This window comes from Octopus bimaculoides, chromosome 7, assembly GCF_046866305.1.
Source record: "Octopus bimaculoides isolate indiv1 chromosome 7, ASM4686630v1, whole genome shotgun sequence".
In the NCBI taxonomy this organism is placed as follows: Eukaryota; Metazoa; Mollusca; class Cephalopoda; order Octopoda; family Octopodidae; genus Octopus; species Octopus bimaculoides.
Window position 1 is genome coordinate 33,247,618 of NC_142934.1, and position 20,908 is coordinate 33,268,525.

Consider the following 20,908-nt stretch of genomic DNA (forward strand, 5'->3'; position numbering starts at 1 on the left):
TCCACCAAATTTGAAGTTACATATTACACATGTATCACATTATATATATATATATATATATATATATATATATATACACACATATCTGTATGTATACACATACATTTGCATGCACACAAACACACACACATATGCAGATATGTATATTACAAAAGAATACATATATGCAAAGAGACAGACATTTTGCATCCTTATCTCCCTGCAAAGCATGGAAATGAATAATGCTGCAAGACTTTTTATACACTGGAGTCATTCCTATTGCAAAGTATTCAACTGCGAAGGAGAAGTACTACCTGCTTTTTATTAGGTGCTCCAGTGACATAGAGCTAAGGTCAGTACCGGAGGCACTTGACTATATCAAAAAATATGTATATGTTATATATATATATATATATATAAATTTATCTATATATATATATAAACATCTATATATATGTATCTATATATACAAACATCTATATATATGTCTATATATATATATACATATATACACATAGCCATATATAGGTATATATACATACATACATATATACATACATATATGTATATATATATATACACACATACATATATAAACATATATATGTGAGTGTGAGTGTGTGTAAGTATATACATGTATAAATGCATACACATATATCCATCTGTGTGTGCATGAAAAACATATATATATATATATATATATATATATATATTGCGTGTGTGTGAATATATATCTTTAAAACAAACAACATAATCTTTAATAATGTCTTTAAAAAAATCATTTCAAATAAAAGAAATTGTTTTCTTTGTTTTTATATATTTAAAGGTAACAGAAAATTTAATTCTTCATATGATTAAAATAATTTTAAATAATATGAGGTGGAAGAAACAAAACAAAAAAGAGAGAGATAGACAGAAACAAAAATGGATTTCATTGTAAGAGCTGATGAAGTAATGTCAAAATTATTATTTCCATCTTCGTCAATTTTAGCAAAGTTCTCTTGCATGTCTATTATTTTGCTGTTAATAAACTTGTTTGCTTCTTGGCTGAGTAAATCATGAATTCAATTTGTTCTGGATTTTTTCTTCTTGTTATAGTTTCCCCTTCTTTTTTCTTTTAACTTATCCTTTTCACTCCTCACCTCAACCACACAACCCCCACCTGCATACACACACATATACACACACACACTGGTGAGGAGTGTTCTTTCTGAGTTTATTATTCTAATTATTATTTTTTTTAAAGATGCTCAGAAAAATGTGTTGATGGAGCTGACGTTCATTTTTTTCAAGAAACCTTTTTCAAAAGCTTCTGTTTCCTAATATATGCATTGTAGAAAAAATGAGCAAAGAGGAAGAAATAACTACAATACATAAGAGTTGAGTATTTTATATTATCGTAACTCTGGTTGCAGTACTCCCCTCGTGTTTTGATTTGGAATGACCAGTAGTTTATGAGGCAACCAACGACCATTTGTAAAATCTGCAGGGATGTGACAGTCATGTTAACCACCACTGGAAGATAGATGCGCATTGCTCGCAAAGCATAGTATGTATACATGATAGAATGCACAATATAGTTCATAACCATGAACCATCGTCCAGGGGCTGTATGGTCAGTGTAGCTATACCAGACGTAGATCAATGTGGCAATGTGATGGTACCAGTGCAGGAATATCAACTGCTGCTTCCGGAGGACTATAAACAGTGTATCACCCAGCTCAAACACCTTCGATACAGTGAACATATATGCCCAGAAGCTAGTTACACCACGGAAGTATGTTGGTACACAGATGGAATATTGTAGGCTACGGTTTCGGATTGTTGAAATCAGCTCCGGCAATGTACGTATGGCACCTGCAATGCTGAACAGAGCCAATGTTCCACTCCACACAGCTAAAGCAGGCCGGAGGTCGAATCTGTTTCTGGCTTTCATCCAACACTGTCCACCAAAGATGAGAACTATGTAGATGACTGAATAAATAAAGCAATTGGTCCAATTTTTGAGCATGTACTCCATGAAAGAGGGTTCATCAAAGAGCTTCTCGAAATTGAAGACTATGGAATAGTTGTGTTCACCATCTTCCATCATCTGCCAGCCCCCCATGTGACTTTGGCTTGAAGCAGAAGCTAAAACCATGATACCTGAGGAAGAAATATCTTCAGCAAAAATACTGGATGGACAATCTTCTTAGTGCCTTCAGTCTGTGGAGAAAAAAAAAAGACAAAAAGAAAATCATTAATAAAAGAGAGTTAATGAAGGTTAATTAAATAAATACATAAATATCCAGGGTTATCCACAAGAATTAACCTAGAGGGAAATTGTCACTAGCAGTAGCCCAAGAACCACTAGCAGTAGTCCTCTTAAAATTGATTAAATACTAGAATGCAGGAATCAACAACACTATAATTGTTATTTACTTCATTAAACCTTGAGCGTATGTGTGTGCATATGTATCTAATGTGCCATTGTCATCATCATAATCATTTAACATCTTTTCTTTGCTTGCATAGGACAAAATGGAATTTGTATCACTTATACCCACTTCCCCCACTGTTCCACCAGCTATTTCTCTCTCTCTATCTATCTATCTTTATTTCTAACTTGATCTCTCCTTCCTTTCCTTTCTTTTCTTACTAGGCTAGCCAAGTGTCTCCTCTATAGTAAGACACCTATCTCTATCCTTCTATTATACTTTAACTAGCACAAAGCCACCTCCCATGGTTCCACTCCCTCTCGTAACTGAGAAGTCTTCCTCTCACAAGTTACTTGGCAACCCCACTGGTACAGGTGCTATATAAAAAAAACCAGTACACTCTGTAGTGGTTGGCATTAGGAAGGGCATCCAGCCATAGAAACCATGCAAAAGAAGACAATGGAACTTGAAGCAGCTCTCTGGCTTGCCTAGCTCATATCAAATTGTCCAACCCATCCAGTATGGAAGACAGACATTAAATAATGATGATGACTCACATACACACACATACATACATATATATACAAGGTGTGACTAAAGAACCGCCCATATTTTACACACTCCTGGGTGTGATGCTAGTGATGTTAGGCAGATGGTTAACATTGTCTTCATAGAACTAATATTTTACATCTTTGTTTTCTTTTTGCAGTTCCCATTATTTCTTGGACTAGTGCACACTGCTTTTGCTGTTGAAACATTTATCAAGAATGGTAAATTTAAGATTGTTTTTTTTTTTTGCAACACCCTTCTAATATTGATTTCAAATTTTGGCACAAGACCAGCAATCTTGCTGGGAGAAGGCAAGTTGATTACATTGACCTAGTATTCAACTGGTTCTTATTTTATCAACCCTGAAAGGATGAAAGATAAAGTAGACCTTTGAACTCAAAACATAAAGACAGATAAAATGCTGCTAAGCATTTCACTCAGCATGTTAATGGTTCTGCCAGCTTGCTACCTTTATAATATATTTTAATATTGGGTTTTGGATAACAGCTAGATAAGAAATATTTTCTTTTTAAAATCAATGAGGGAGGAGCTAATTTTCTCTCAAATCACACCTTCTTATTGTCTTAAAAAAAGAGACATATTGATACTCTTAAAAGTCAGGCATGGTTGAGGCTGGAATACCTCTGACCACAGATTTACAAAATCAGTGTTGACCTAAGCAACAATAACTAAAATTAGAATTGGCTAAACAAAAAACAGTTAATAGTAACTGAAAAACTGTATAAATTGATGTCATGAGGAGAGATGAATTTCTCATGTAAGGAGAAGGTTCCTTCTTCTGAGAAAAGATGGCTATAAGATAATAGCGCATTAACCCACAGTTATTTTAACAACTAACAATGCACCCCGGTGTTGCTTGGGTGTTATGACCTACAGCCACATATTATTCATTCCTTTTTTATGAACAGAATCGGCACACGAGGAGTATGAAGCAAACAACTCTTCTTTATAAACATGTTTTTTGGTTATTTTCTGATGAACAATGCTGCAGTTTCTGTCTACCAAATTCTACTATAGCCTAGGGCTATAGTAGAAAACACTTGCCCAAAGTACATACAGAGGGACTGAACATGGAACCATGTGGTTGGGAAGCAAACTTCTCAACCACACAGTCATTTTTGCACCTAGTATGAGTGTGTGTGTGTGTGTTTTACATTTGTTGTTAAATTGAGTATTGCATCCCACTATGTTTCAACGTTAGCAGTTCATCAAGTAGAAGTCTATAAAATAAATGCCAGATTGAAATGTGTACTGAGATCAGTATGCTCAATTGAATTTTTGAAGGTAATACTCCATCTTGGCAATAGTCGAAAGACTAAATCCAGTAAAATAATGTTTAAAGATTTAATGGCTTCAAATTCAAGGTAATGGATTACTAACCACAAGATAATGTGTTCAAAACTTCGTACTGAACTTCCACTCTATACAATAACAATATATGTACATTGCAGTCTATTTGACTTCCAACAATTAACAATTGTAATTTAAAGTCGAATGGTTAGAAGTAAGAAAGATGTCCAGATTTCTTTAAAAATTATTGTGCAAAATATTTTGAGAAAAAGTAATTTTTTCACCACAACAAAACACACAAACAGAGTTGTGTCTGTGGTAACTTGAGCTATTACAAATAGCAGCTAAATCTTTCTTAAAACACATTTTTTCATCAAAAGAAAGACACAGATTTACAGTATTTCAGGAAGAAAAAAAAAAAAAAGAAGTATGTGATGGGTCTGCTACATCAGAGGCAACTCTGGGCTAAACAAAACACAAACAAACATACTTCACATTACAAGATTATCTAGTAAATAATTCTAATAAAGTTGACGGTATCTCTTCAAAGTTTCATTCCCTGGTAAAACTCCAAGTATTTTAAGCATTTTCTCATTATACTCTATGTAAGACATACCGTTCAGGCAGAGTTGCCTCTGTTAGTTAAAGATCTCAAAATTGTGCAATAAAATCTCATTTTCAAGGTTATTTTTGTAGTAAAAAAGAGTTGTTGTGCAAAAATCATACTTTATTTGGTAGCCAAAAGATTACTGAATATTTTGATACCTCATACGTCAAAATCTGTAACTCAGTTTTCAAATCCATAAGGAACATATGCACACACAAAATCTGTTTTATATATCAAGATTACCTACCATTTTCTGTTATAAGGACAATGAAAGCAAGCTAACCTCGAATATCAGCGACTATGGAGCAAGTAGATTTATGCAAATATCTACAAGTTGGAATTTTAAAATTGCAAAAGATAGGCAACATTATGTGTATGTGTGAGTATGTGAGAGCGGGGGGAGAGGTGGAGAGAGAGGGAGAGAAAGAGGGAGAGAGAGAGAGAGGGAGAGAGAGAGAGAAAGAGAGAGAGAGTATGTGTTTATGGTTACATGTATATCTATCTACAGAAATCATCTTGAAATATTCCTGGTTTAAATCAGGTTAGTTGAAAAGTCAGTAAGGTGTTTACAGCTGCTGTTTCTCTTACATATTATCAGTGTGGTTTCTTAAGAGTACACTGAATATTAATAGAGCCCTGTTGGAACTGATATGGAATGTCAACTTCAATAACAGGTGAGACCTATCTTATTAGTTCTCACCTTGATGAATTATGTCATCATCATCATCATCATCATCATTATAATAATAATAATCTTTTCTACTATAGGCACAAGGCCTGAAATTTGGTGGGAGGGTGCCAGTTGACCACGAAAGGATGAAAGGCAAAATTGACCGCGGTGGAATCTGAACTAAGAATGTAGTAACAAATGAAATACTGCTAACCATTCTGCCAGCTCACCGCCTTTATTATAATAATAATGGTTTCAAATTTTGGCACAAGGCCAGTAATTTTAAGGGAGCAGGTAAGTCAATTACATCAACGCCAATACTCAACTGGTACTTATTTTATCAGCCCCAAAAGGATGAAAGGGTTTGGGTTAGGTTTAGGGTTAGTGCAGAATTTCCACTCAAAATGTAAAACTGGAAGAAATGCCCTAAAGCAATCCAGTGTGCTTATAATTCTTATCCACACAGCCATGCCTATGTCAATTCATATCTTTCTCAAATGTTTCTGAGAAGTAAGTAAAGTCATTCTAAGTGTGAAATGAAGTCAACATGTACACCACATGCCTCATGTACATATTTATTAGCACTATCATACTAATCTGTTAATCCACCCTTGCTTTTAAATCTTCCCTCAACTATAGGGCCTTAGAGTGCAAAAATGTGAAGTTTTTTTTAGTGGTGGGTAATGTAGGATATGTTGGGGTTTATGGTAAAATATAAAGAAGACATTGGGAATGACAAGTGAGAAGTGTTTCAACTAAAAACCACAGATATATAGGAATAATTTAGACAATTTTAGTAACAAAGAAGAGGAAATTCTAGCATTTTTGAGTCTTTGAAAACAGATTAAAAAGCAAGAATGTCCAAACAAGAATCAAATGAGCTAGCAATGGATTATAGAGAATGTAGAGTGATAGAGAAAATGCCTTATGTTTAGTTGAGTTTAGCCATGGACAACTTTGCTTCACATCATCCCAGGAATGATAAAATACATACTTGTATATTGTGTCATTTCCCAAAACCAGTGCCATTATTAGAAATCAATAATTAAAGACACCAAATCTCTTGTAGTTTGGTGAAACCTTAAAGTACACCATATCCATTATATTTCTCCAAAATCAATGACTGAAATACAATATTCTCAAGATGGTATAACTGAAGAAAGTTAACTGCCAGACTGATGCCCTTAATGAGCAATTTTCATTCTTAGTCTATTGCCAAAATTTACTCTCCCTTACAGTTTTTTTTTTATGTTACTGTTTATATTGCTGCTGCTGCTGCTGCTGCTGCTACTACTACTACTACTATCGCTGCCACTAATACTATTACTACTACTTCTACTTTATATATCCAACACATTCCTGGAATGTGTTTAATATGTAAAATTGGGATATCCAATAACATTACACTGCTATATTTAGTGGCTATTTAAGCAATGAGTTTGTGGATGATTAAGTGGGGTTAGATGAGTTCTGATGAAGGAGCAAAAACTCCTGAAATATGTCATGTATACCCAATACCCATTTTTCATCTTTGATCTTACTGCTGTTTACATTAGGTGTCTCACATACGAAACATTGTAAGAAAATCAGTGCTGGCTATAGTTTCTAGAGATAATCTGTAGAGATAACCTCAACAAGTAATGTAGTCATAGAGACATTATGTTTGAAGAAAAAAGTGGAATGGTCAAAGCTGGAACATGTTTGATCATAAGTTTGTGAGAGAAGGCCTAAATGACTTGATACACAATACAAGATTGAGCCAGAGAGTCTGCCTCAATATAGTTGTTTGACTTACTAGAAATAGCAGCTAAATCTTCTTCCTTTGCCTTTTTAAAAGATTAGACAGTACAGTCTTTAAATAAAGCAAAGGACACATTACAAAATGCAGTTTGTGTGAAAAAAAAAAGAAAAATTAAAAGACTGCATGATCACAGCTGGAACATCTTTGTAGGTCTGATGGTTCAGGAATTACCTGGGGCTAAACAACATCTGATCCAACAGAGATACATCTAATCCAACATAGATATACCATTTTTTTGTCTTTAGACAGAGCAATAAGGAGAATATATTAGTGGTAGTTGTGATGGTGGTGGTGGCAGTTGTGATGGTTGTGGCAGTGGTGATGGAAGTGGCATCAAAGGTTTGACGAGAGTTAAGTTGAGCACAGATATGTTTGAAGCAAACCAAAGAGCAGTACTAATAGAGAAAGACAAAGTGGAAAAATTAAAAGAGTTGTTCCCAGATATAATTACGAACAGTAGAATATTTGTTCGATACGAGAGTCTGCCTAATGTAATTGGGTTGGACGACGTAACCGAGCTTATAACAGATGAAGACGTGAATTAAAAAACTGTATAAATAGAATGGTAAAATAAAAATGCGAGCTTTGTGGGGCTCGTTAGCCATTTCATCCTTCATTTTAATAATTCATGTTTTCATTCGTTAAATGTACCCCACGTTTTGTACTGTATTGTCTGTCCTTGTAATGTCCCCCTCTATGTAGTGGCCATAGTGCCAAAATAAAGAGAGAAGTGGAAGTGGTGAGGTAAATACAATGAGTAGTACTAAAAGTGTGGTAGTTATGATGGTTTGGTAGTAGTGGTGGTGGCAAGGTTTGTCTGGTAGAGGCTTGGTATTGGTGATAACTCTAAACAGGTCAACAATCAAGTAGATTAGTTGGTTTGGTGATGACATACAAATGAATTGCATTTAGGTGATGTAGTAATTGTCATTTAGTTATAGTGGTTGTTGTTGTTTAGCCCCAGATCAGTCAAAGGCATGACAGGTATGACCACCACATTTTTTTCCAAACAGAATATGTAGAACTGCTTTATTCAAGGTGTTGTTCACTTTTTTCAAGATAGTCAAAGGAGGTTCGACTGTTATTTGAAACAATCAAGCAAATGAGTTGAGTGTTCCTTATTGTGCTGATGCTAGTAGATGGTTATCCAGGTAATGACTGGTATAGAAGTTTATACTGGTATGATGCTGAAGTTTATATGACTCCAGTTAAGAGTAGGACTGGCCAGAAATTTTATTCACTAAGAACTTATCATACCACAGTAACCAGTTCAAAATGTATTGTTTTTAAATTTTGGTACAGGACCAGCGAGTTCAGGGGAGGAGGTAAGTCTGTTACATCAACCCCAGTACTCAACTGGTACTCATTTTATCAATCCCAAAAGGATGAAAGGCAAAGTTAACCTCAGCAGAATTTGAACTCAAAATGTAAGGATGGATGAATGCTGCTAAACGTTTTGTTTGGTGTGCTAATGTTTCTTATTTCTTTATTGCCCACAAGGGACTAAACATAGAGGGGACAAGCAAAGACAGACAAAGGGGTTAAGTCGATTACATCGATCCCCCAGTGCATAACTGGTACTTAATTCATCGACCCCAAAAGGATGAAAGGCAAAGTCAACCTCGGTGGAATTTGAACTCAGAACATAGCGGCAGACGAAATACCACTAAGCATTTCACCCGGCATGTTAATGTTTCTACCAGCTCACCACCTTAACTAGTCCAAAATATATTAAAAACAATTTCATTCTAAGATGTAAAGCCCTATTTCTGACTTGGTAGAAGCCCACAAGATTATCCACCATCTTCCCAACAACTTTGGCCATCTTTTTTAATTAAATACTGCTACAACTTGTGGATATGCTTATAAAATAAAAAAATAGCACAGTACTCATTAATTTCAAAAACATTTTTTCATGTTCAGAATTGCTGAAGCAAGGAATAAACTATCCATGCTGGTTGTTAGCTGTCAGGACATGCTTTCCAAACACTACTCCTGATGTACCTATACACCTTTATTTTTTTATGGCTTTTTTACAGTTCACTTTTCTGTACTTTTGTGTTTTAGTCTATGCCTCCATTACTGACTTCTTTCTTTTTCACTCTGCTAATGGCTGCTTTCTGTTTCTTCTATTAACATTTTCTGACAAGTTGTAGTGCACCTGAGCACAGTACACTGCATACAATAAGCTCATTATTATTATCTTCAGCAAATGATTAGTGGGAGTGGGAAGAGAACAAATGATTCTATTGTTCTCAATATATTACTGGTCTTTAAGGTGGTGAGCTGGCAGAATCATTAGCATACTGGGGAAAATGCTTAGTGGCATTTCATCCATTTCTTTATCTTCTGAATCCAAATTCCACAGAGGTTGGCTTTGCCTTTCATCCTTTCAGGGTCGATAAAATAAGTACCAGTTGAGAACCAAGGTTGATGTAATCAACTTACCCCTCTTCTAAAATTGCTAGCCTTGTGCCAAGATTTGAAACCAATATATTATTGTTCTTACATTTTTATATCATCAAAGACCAATTTTTTTCCCAAGTGATTTTCCATCCAAACCCACCTGACACTTGTTCCACCCCAGATGTGCAAGAACTTTTTCCTCACATTTTCCTTGTCTCACTACAGTTGAATAATCTTGTCTTGGAAGTCATTTGGCAACCTCACTAACACTGGTGTCATGAAAAAATGCACCCAGTATACTCTGTAAAATGGTTGGTATTAGGAGCTGCATCCAGCTGTAGAATCTACTACTTGCCTGTATTTCACAGAACCCTTAATATATTATTATACTTGAGGATGGACATATTTTGCCAATTAAACACACACACTATATATTTGGTCTTCACTTCAGTTTTATTATTATTTTTATTTTAGTGTCCTTTGTCTAAGCGCTTTCATCATGCATCCTTTTATCTCACATGTCCCCTCTTGTCCTGCTTATTCCATTTTGAATTTCTGTGGTATTACAAAATAGAATAAGCAGAACGAAAGGAGATACATGGGATAAAGGAGTTGCTGAAGAGGTCACAGGTAGTGTGACAAAAGAGTTTTGACAAAGAAACTAAAATAATAGTAATAAAGCTGAACTGAAGACCAAATATGCAGTGCATGAGTTTAAGTAGCAAAATATGATCATCCCCAAGTTTAACACTATCTGTTTCAACACACAATTTCACATCAAGAATCTTGCAAAACAAATGAATAACTAAATATAATAGTTTAGTTCAGACAATCTATTCTATTCCTACATTTCACAAACTCTTCCCCCACACTCTGCAACCATTCACATGCTAGCCAGACTTCACTCCACTTGTTCAGGTTTAACAGTGAATCTACTCAATATTTAACAGTAAACAATAAATCCCCATAAATCTCCCCATGACAGCCACCACAGAGATACTTCTAGTAATATCTATGAAATACTATTTGATCCATTCTTACTTTCACTGCCACCAGTTTCCTCATTAGCATGACCACCACTGTTATGACTAATCTTCCACACCACCAACACCACCACCACTATGATCACTCTCCCTTACCACCCCTATCATTATGACCAATCCCACCCCATCATCATTATGATCAATCTTCCCCATCATCACCACTACCATTATAACCAACCTCCCCATCACCATCACCACCACCATCATAGCCAATCTCCCCTGTCAACACCACCACTATGACCAGTTCCCACCACCACCACTGTATGACCAGTTTTCCCATTGCCATCACCGCTCCTGCTAAACATCCATCTAAAAAACAGTTTGTCAAAAGTAAATTGGTAAATCATTTCTTCTCTCCTCTCTTTCCTGCTGTCACCAACCAATGACCACTTCCACCACCATCCCCAAATGTAAATTCCTAGAAACACAACAGGAATGACAGAATACAGATAAAACAAACATATCAATAACAACAACTACAAAAAATAATAATGTAAAACAGTAACCAACCAACCAACCAACCAAAATCTTGAAAGTGCCAGATTAACAACAGTTAAACAAATAAAAAAAATTATGTATTTCTTTGGCAGAATCTCAACATTTTCAAAGCACACCAGCAATCTAGCACCAGCTTGTCTTCTTTAAAGTTTCATAAGTAAAAGCAGTCCATGAACAGCATCTAGGATAACCTAACATGTATTACATACATGAAAGCCTGTATTGATTAAAGAAAAAGAAATGATTTTTCACTGTAAGCATGATTTTATTTCTTTAGGAACCACTTCCTTTTAAAATCCATCCCTTATTCTCAATATCATCCCTTCCCACTTTATTTTCTACCCATCACCCATTTCTGTACCTCTGAAATATGTTTTAGGCTGCTATTACAACATCTTTATCATCTTTTCTTATTTGCTCTCATCACCAAGTTCTATTGGCCATCAAAGCCCCTTCCCTCTTCCTTAGTCCCCACTCACTACAGCCACCTCCACATATTTCTGACAGCCATCTCAGTCACTGTACATCCCTCTCTCTCCCCACCTCCCTTCCTGTAATGCCACTTACCTCCTCTCTCCTGAGCCACTTCTATCCTGTTGCCTTAACCTTGTCATAATGATATTTACAAATGATCACATATCCACCCTAGTTCCATTCACTACATTCACTTCTACACCATCACTTCCCCATAACTATCTGCCACTCTTCTCTTACATTCTAATGAACTTATCCACCTACCCATGTCAGTTCTTTATCCATATTATTTCCTTTCCTCACTTGTATCTGAGATTATGTCCTGGCATCCCACCACTATCATCTTTATCTTCCTTCCAGCTACTCCCATCCACTCTTACATAATGTAGAGTAGCCATGTATTTCCTCTATAGTGAGACACAGCTCCTGATGGATTGCCTTCTAGTTGTGTGTGATGAGCTTGGAATTGAAATCAGTTTTAAGATGACTGTGGTGATGTTACAACCAGCACCAGGCAAACTATACATCTCATTATCAATATATGTCAAGGTAAATAGTTAAAAGTCATGAATATATTTGTTTACCTTGGTAGCATACTATCCAGATTTAATACACTTGATAAAGTCAGTTATAAACTTTCTAAGGCCAGTGATGCATTTGGAAAGCTTGAATTAAGGCTTTGGTTTCAACTGAACATCAATGCAGCAACGTAAGTTGAGATCTACCAAGCATGTGTCTTAACAACACTGTTGCATGGCTGCAAGACCTGGACAAGCTACCATAAGCATATCCAACATCTCAAGCAATTCCACCAGTGCTGCTTGCATAATATCCTGAAGATCCCATGTAACTTACACAACAGTACTGCAGCTGGCAAAAATGACAAGTATCAAGTCCATAATTATGAAACACCAAATTAGATGGTCTCGTCATCTTGTCCACATACCAAAACAGGTGCTATATGGTGAGCTGGAGCAAGGAAAACATCCATAGTGCAAACAAGGCAAACAATTCAAAGACAATCTTAAAGACACACTAAAAAAAATCAATATCTATACTAACACTAGTAAGATCTTGCAACATATATAGAGCTGTGGAAGAATCTGATTGCTATTCAAGAATAACAGGGTTGTATACACTGAGCTGAAATGTACTGGTAAGTATATGCAAGATGTGAAACTTCTTCCTGTGAAGGGCACAAAAGAGTCTCTTTCATATGACCGATGTGCTTGCATCTGCTTCTCATAGATAGAGATAACCTATTGATTTGGTCAACTGTGATACTTCAAAACATGAACGTATGCATGCATGAATGAATGAATGCATTCATGCATGCATGTATGTGTGTGTATGTATGTAAAGATGGATATATATATATATATATATATATATATATATATATATATATATATATATAGAGAGAGAGAGAGAGAGAGAGAGAGAGAGAGAGAGAGAGAGAGAGAGAGAGAGAGAGAGAGACGTGTAGATTTGTGCTGCCTCCAAGAAGTAAGGTGGAGAGGAGGTTCTGCTAGGTCTCTCACAGGCAAAGAACACAGGTTGAAAATTTTCTGGGCAGGGAACACTGACAAAGTCAGGGGTGTGGGTATACTTCTTGCAGAAAAATGGCTTGATAAGGTAATCGAGGTAGTCAGAGTATGTGATAGTATACTTAAGATTAGATTAGTCCTTCATCATGGGTTAGCAACCATTATCTCGGCCTATGCCCCTCAGCCCGGGCTACCGAATGGACAGAAAGACCGATTTTATGACACCCTCTTGCAGACTACCTCATCGACGAATGACAGGAACCTTCTCTTTGTGGCTGGTGACTTCAATGGACATGTTGGACAACATGCAGGGGGCTTCCATGGCGTACATGGAGGCTATGGTTTTGGTTCCTGCAATGAGGAGGGAACCAGGCTGCTAGAGTTCTGTGATGCAAATGATCTTATGGTTTGCAATACTAACTTCAGGAAACCTGCCAGTCACCTACCGTTCTAGACACACTAGCCAAATTGACTACATCTTCGCCAGGAAAAGGGAAAGATGGCTACTTATAAATGCCAAAACCTTCCCAGGCAAAGAATGTACCCCACAACATACACTAGTAGTTTGCGACTTCAGAATTCAGGGCTAAATGGATACCCAGAAGACAACCAGCATGGAGGAGAAGGGTCTGGAAGCTTAAAGATCCTGTGAATGGACAGAGATTTAGAGATGTATTACTTGAGGCCTTTGATGAAATAGAAAGGGATATAGCATCACATGGTGTGGAAGACAACTGGAGGTTTCTATGGGACAACCTGCGAAACATGGGCTGTGACTGTTGAGGACATGCGTAAGCTTGCAAGGAATGAAACTAGTATGCTCCGCTGGATGTGTAATGTCAGTGTGCATACACAACAGAGTGTAAGCACCCTGAAAGAAAAGTTGGATTTAAAAAGCATCAGATGTGGTGTGCAAGAGAGATGACTGCGCTGGTACGGTCATGTGTTGCGAATGAATGAGGACAGCTGTGTGAAAAAGTGTCACACCCTAGCACTTGAGAGAACTTGTGGAAAAGGTAGACCCAGGAAAACCTGGGATGAGGTTGTGAAGCATGACCTTCGAACATTGGGCCTTATCGAGGCAATGACTAGTGACTGGGGCCTTTGGAGATATGCTGTGCTTGAGAAGACCCAAAAAGCCAGGTGAGACCATAGCTCATGGCCTATGCCAGTGGATGTAACCAGCTCATTTATGAATACCCCTTATTCATTGGACAATAAACCTTGCTTGGAGGCAAGTGAAATCAAAATCATAATTGTTGATGTGGCCAATGACAGTATCGCCTGACTGGCATTTGTGCCAGTGGAACGTTAAAAGCACATCCAAATGTGGGGTGTAACCGGCCCACTTATGAGTACCCTTCATTCATTGGACAATGAACTTTGCTTGCAAAGACCTATTGAGATAAGTGTAAACAAATCAAAATCGCTGATGTGGCCAATGACAGTACTGCCTGATTGGCACTCATGCCAGTGGAATGTAAAAAGCACATCCGAGCATGATCGTTGCTAGGGCCACAGATTGGCTCCCGTGCTGGTAACACGTGAAAAGCACCATTTGAGTATGATCATTGCTAGCATCGCTTTACCAGCACATGCTGGTGGCACATGAAAAACAACATTCGAGCGTGGTCGTTGCCAGAACTACCTGACTGGCCCTCATGCCAGTGGCACGTAAAAGCACCCACTACATTCTCAGAGTGGTTGGCGTTAGGAAGGGCATCCAGCTGTAGAAATTTTGCCAGATCAGATTGAGCCTGGTGCAGCCTCTGGCTCACCAGTCTTCAGTTAAACCGTCCAACCCATGACAGCATGGAAAGTGGACATAAAACGATGATGATGATGCATGTATACATATATATACACACACACATATACATATTGGAAGTGACTTGTGACTAAAGTGATTTCCTAGACCCATTTTACTCTAAGAAACATCTTAAGTTTGGTCTCCCAATCCTTGATAACATCTCATATGGCCCCTAAGGCCTGCAAGGGATCTACAAGATATTCCACACCAACCACAAGTCAGCCCCCACCACCACCTTTCAGCAGTAGCCTGACCACCTGGTCATTGGAACCCACAATGCCAAGTGAGTCCACTGGCTGACCCTCACACTCCGCTGCACAAGATTTTGGTATGCAGTCGTCCTCTAAATAGCCAAGATGACCAGACCATCTAATCTGGTGTTTCATAATCATAGACTTGATACTTGGCATTTTTACCAGCTGCAGTACTGTTGTATCAGGTACATGAGATCACAGCTGACCTAATCAATAGGTGATTGTTCTGTTGATCAAGAGAGATGTATATTCTGCAAACAAAACTGATATGTAGTCATGGGTTACATTCTCAATTAGCACAAACAATTTAGTCTGCTAGAAGAACAATGATCTTTTACCTGGCTGGTAGTTCATCACCTAAACCAGCAAACTACCACCAAAGTAATAATCTACCAACAGAATCTCATCTCCACATGATACCCATTAAGAGGATAATAACCAGAGAAGAGTAACAATGTATGGCTATTATCACATTCAGAGTACGTGAGAACAGAAGTCAAGAGCTGGAACGAACTAGTCACTTCATTAATCAGATTATATAAGAACCATAAAAACAAGGGAACAAAGCTGGTTAACTTATAATAAATAGCTATTACTGACAATAACTCATAAGTCAGCAATAACATCTGCTGCTACAACAACATAATTAAATGTGACGTAAAACAATTAAATTTAATTACTCAAAAGTTCAACTATTGCTGGAGCATGATTAGATTTTAAAGAGAGTAAAACAAATACCAGTGATTATCTTTGATTACTGATGAAAAAAAACCTAAGTGCATGTATCATTTATTAGAAATATCAAGGTAAGCCCTTTTTTAATAGATACTTTTAATTCTGAAAAGTCAACTAATAATTAATCATATAGGTGTAGGTGTAAAGATGTTTGCTTTCCAACCATATACTTTCAAGTTCAATTTAACTATGTGGAACCTTGACCAAAACTTTGAGAGTGGATCTGGTAGTGGAAACTGAAAGAATCACATTATATACATATATGATGTGTGTGTGTGTGTGTATGAGAGAGAGAGAGAGTGTGTGTGTGTGTGTGTGTGTGTGTGTGTGTGTGTGTGGTGTGTGGTGTGTGTGTGTGTGTGTGTGTGTGTGTTTCTGTTTGCTTGTCTTTACATTGTGTGATAGTTGTAAATTAGTATCACTATCATATAAGCAATGTCATTCATTTCCAGTATTCTGCAACAGACATATCTGGTCATATCTTCATTGGAAACAGCTTAGGGTTAACAATAGGAAGGTCATCTGGCCATAGAAAATCTGCCTCGATAAAAACTCTTGCTAAAAAATATTTATTAGCAACAGAGTTGGTATTGATACAGAGAGTTAATACTTATCCTCAGTGAAACATGGATGTTCTATTAGAACAAACAATACTATGGTAGACACCATGAGAGAAACTTTCATATTGGTTTTTGATGCAAAATGAACTCTTTATATATTGTTTACATATTGATATAAACAAGAGTACATTTTGCACCAAAATCCAATATGTGCATTTCTCTCATGGTAACTACCAAAGTATTATTTGTTTTAACAGAACCTCCATGTTTAAGTGGGGATAAATATTACCTCTCAATAAAAATTCTGTCTGACTCATGCAAGCATGAGAAGTGAATATTAAGACAGTGGCGACGACGATGATGATGATGATGTTCTTTCAAAATTTTAATTATAATATTTGCAGTGTGATTTATAAATCATCACTCTAAATGACAGTATTTAGTTCCATCTTATCTATATTCTTAGTTTAAATCTAACTAGAATTTCTATCATAAATCATTGAAATAAACAACAGTAAAATACCGAAATTCATTCTATCATCTATACTTAACTATAAACAATTGCAGCCTCATGCCAAAATTAGAAATTTATATTATTTGTAAGGGCAATGAATTGCTAGAATTGGCAGAGCACTGAACAAAATACCTTGCTGTATTTAACTGCAGAGGTACAATTTACTTTTCAAAGTTAATAAAATAGGAGGAAACTGTAGAAAAAAAAGAAAAGGAAAAGAAATTCTAGTTCAGTCACTGAAAGACAACAGGGAGTGACAACAGCATGTTAAGGAAGTACAGTAAGAGCACAACAAACATTTTAACCCTTTTGATACCAACATCTGCCAAGTCATTTTCAACCTCAACATATGATCAAGACAGCTCATACTATTTCTCTTCACAGCATCCATTACTGGTTTTCTTTCCATCATTCTCAGCAATTTACTTTGTCTTCCCTCTCTCTCACTGCAATATTCTCATCCACTGAAAAATATTTCCACATTTTCCATCTTCATGCCTTTTCAAAATCAAGCTCAACTTTCTTCTTATCTGCAACTCCTTTCATACACACCTTACATGTCACTGTCACATTTCAATGAATTCACTCAGAGCATATTGAGAGTACAGCAATACATATTGAACTCTTAAGAGAGTACAGCAAATGCTGAAAAATGAAAACAAATTTAAAAAAACAGCTTATAAAGAGAAAATTCTCTACTCAAAAGCAAGTTCAAGAACTATTTTTTACCAATATTTTCAGAACAAAGATCTGAATATAGTAAAATGGCTTCCTATTTAAACCAGATGAAAATAAATTCTTTATGCAAATAACAGGGATTTGAACATTCATTGATATATTGAGGAAATATCAAAGATAGAAGCTTGCATGTTCTCACAAATTTACCAAGTTTTCCAAAGGCTTTTTACTTTACCACACCATAAAGAGCCCATCAGTTTATCCACTCCTCACAGTAACTAACTCCTTCATATTTAGTAACATATAAAATAATCCTTTCTGCTGTAGGCACAAAACCTGAAGTTTTGGAGGAGGGAATAAGTTCATTACACTGACTCCACTCTTAACTGGTACTTATGTTATTAACCCCAAAAGGATGAAAGGCAAAGTTGACCTCAGCGTGAATTTGAAGTAACATAGAATAATAGTGTTTAATTTCACAACATCCTAAGAACAAAAGAATGCAATATTAGTTGTCATAAGCCAATCACTAATTTAGTCTCCATTCTGCTGCATTTGGTTTCTAGTTTATTTTAACTCAAGTTATTAGTTCAAAGTTTATTCTCATTCCACCATTTAATAAAGACTATAAGTAACTGTTATACTTAGACAATATTCTAACATCGGAATCTACATGAGTATAATTAAAACTAAAACACATACAGTTTTAAAAAATACATACAATTAGACACTTATTTAATGAGTGTATATAACTATGTAAAAAAAAAATCATTCCATTTTTTTTAATCTCAAGGAACGAATTATTATCAGTTAAAAACATGACACATTCCACAATGTTAGGTTTCAATGATAAAACAATAAACTGTATCAAAGATACTGCAGAAATTTACAAATGATGTGGATATAATAATTATGTACTATAGATGTTTAAGAGGGAAATATGATAAAGTCCAGTTGTCTATAAGTGTAATATAAGTATAAATATACGTACATATGTATGTATACAAGTATGTATGTATATCATTCTTAAACAAGAATATTATTGACAGTGACTCTGAAAGTTTGGCCAGTTAACCCATAGTCAGACTGCTTTGAACTTTTCTAAAACAATAACTACAATAAACAACACCAAAATGGCAGCAATATTACAAGTAAGAAAATCACACCCTTTCCACAACAAAGCTTTCTGGATTAAGAAAAAAACTTAAGAACCATTTGATGTAAGCATAGGATCAAAGGACTCAGCAGAAGTAAGCAACATCATTAGTCTTTACATACTAAAACACTTATACAATAAATTTCCCTCCATCTCACATGGTCTATGTATGGATGACAATCTACTTCTACAAAGAAACTACAACCCACAAAAAATTAATAAATTTAGGAAGGAACTACATCACTTCTTTAAAAACTTGGGCTTCTCCATGACAATATAAACACAATTAAAGTCAGTCAACTTCCTAGATGTTACTCTCAACTGGGAATCCAGTGTCTATAAACCTTACAAGAAGGATACCAAAAAAGTTCAGTATATGGATAAGCAATCCAACCACTTCAAAAGCATTACCAAAAACCTAGTAAAGAAATTTCCCTTAGACTTTCCACTTTATCATCAAATGAAAAACCAAAATAGCAACTGCATATAATGAAGCTCTTAATATAATAGTGGTTACAAGGAAAAAGTGCAATATATGAACAACAAACTTCCCACAATAAATAAAATACATAAGACTAGAAAAAGGAAAATCATCTAGTTTAATCCGAACTCCAACATACAAATCTCCACACCAATAGCTAAATTATTTTTCAAAATACTGCAAAAACACCTTCTCACATTCATGGACCAAATTCTGAACCAAAGATCTGAATTAGTCTCTTCATGCAAATGCCAATAATTTCTTCCAATGGCTAAACATGTAAATATCTCACCAACTCCCCTCCCTCCACTTACATAATAAATTATCTCTGTAATATACATAAGAAACACTTTTATATCTTTACACTAAACAAGTGCTGTAGAAAATATCTAAAAGTCTCGCTATCTCTAACCAAAATCCCCACAAAAGATTTTCTAATATAAATACACAAACCTACATACACACACACATAAAATATATATATTTCTATGCAAACAAGGTGGAAGACCCTTTTTGTTGTTTAATATTTTTCTTTTCTTCTGTTTTAAATTTTTAAATCATTTTTTAAAAGATTAAATCAAATATTTTTATTCTCTTTTTTATACATGAATATATATACACCATTTGTGCCCCATTTTCACATATATTCAGAAAACTAAAATAATATATTATAAAATATCCATGTTTGAAACAGAATTGAAGAAAATATTGGGTTGTCCGGAAAGTTTTTGCTGATTTTTAAAGGAAAGAAAAAGGTCAATAAATACTTGCCATTACATTTTTAATCAATCAAATATGAACCATTTTGTTGCACAATGCATCTCCATCTTTCTATTAACTTGAAAATACCCTCTTCCCAGAACTGAGGTGGTTTCATAGCTAAGAATTCATCAAGGTATCTTTTTACGTCATCCAAGGAATTGAAATTTTTACCATTAAGACTATTCTGCAGAGACCTGAATAAGTGGAAATCCGAAGGAGCAATATCTGGTGAACATGGAGGGTGGGGTAACACATCCCAGCCAACTGCAGCAATTTTTGTCTGGTTCCCAAAGAAACATACAGTCTTGAATTATCATGATGGAAAACAACACCCTTCCTGTTGGCCAATTCTGGATGTTTCTCTTGAATTGCTGCTTTTAACTCATCCAGTTGTGTGCAGTATTTCTCAGAATTAATTGTCTGGTTACTTGGGAGAAGCTCGTAGAACAGAATTCCTTTTCAATCCCACCAGACACAAAGCAAGACTTTTTTAGGGTGAAGACCTGCTTTTGGGGTGGCTAAGGGTGGCTCATGTCGCTTACTCCAGGATCGCTTTCTCTGAACATTTCAGTAGATAATCCATTTCTCATCACCTGTCACAATTTGCTTTAAAAAAGGCGCGTTTTCATTCCGTTTATAAATCGAATCACAGATGG

General features: G+C 35.8%; 1 protein-coding gene across 11 annotated transcripts in view; it reads right to left on the reverse strand.

Moving 5' to 3' along the window:
* Positions 1 to 776: 776 nt before the first annotated feature.
* LOC106883414 (very long chain fatty acid elongase 6) overlaps positions 777 to 20,908 on the reverse strand; it is a 60,856-nt gene continuing 40,724 nt past the window's right edge. For 10 of the 11 annotated variants that reach the window (XM_014934416.3, XM_014934464.3, XM_052969562.2 and 7 more), the window contains one exon: positions 777 to 2,184. In XM_014934416.3, coding sequence (XP_014789902.1) covers positions 1,268 to 2,119 — 852 coding nt within the window. In that variant the 5' untranslated portion in view covers positions 2,120 to 2,184 and the 3' untranslated portion in view covers positions 777 to 1,267. Of the gene's footprint in view, positions 2,185 to 5,110; positions 5,191 to 20,908 lie in introns of those variants that run through there. The other variant, XM_014934457.3, reaches the window with a different exon arrangement.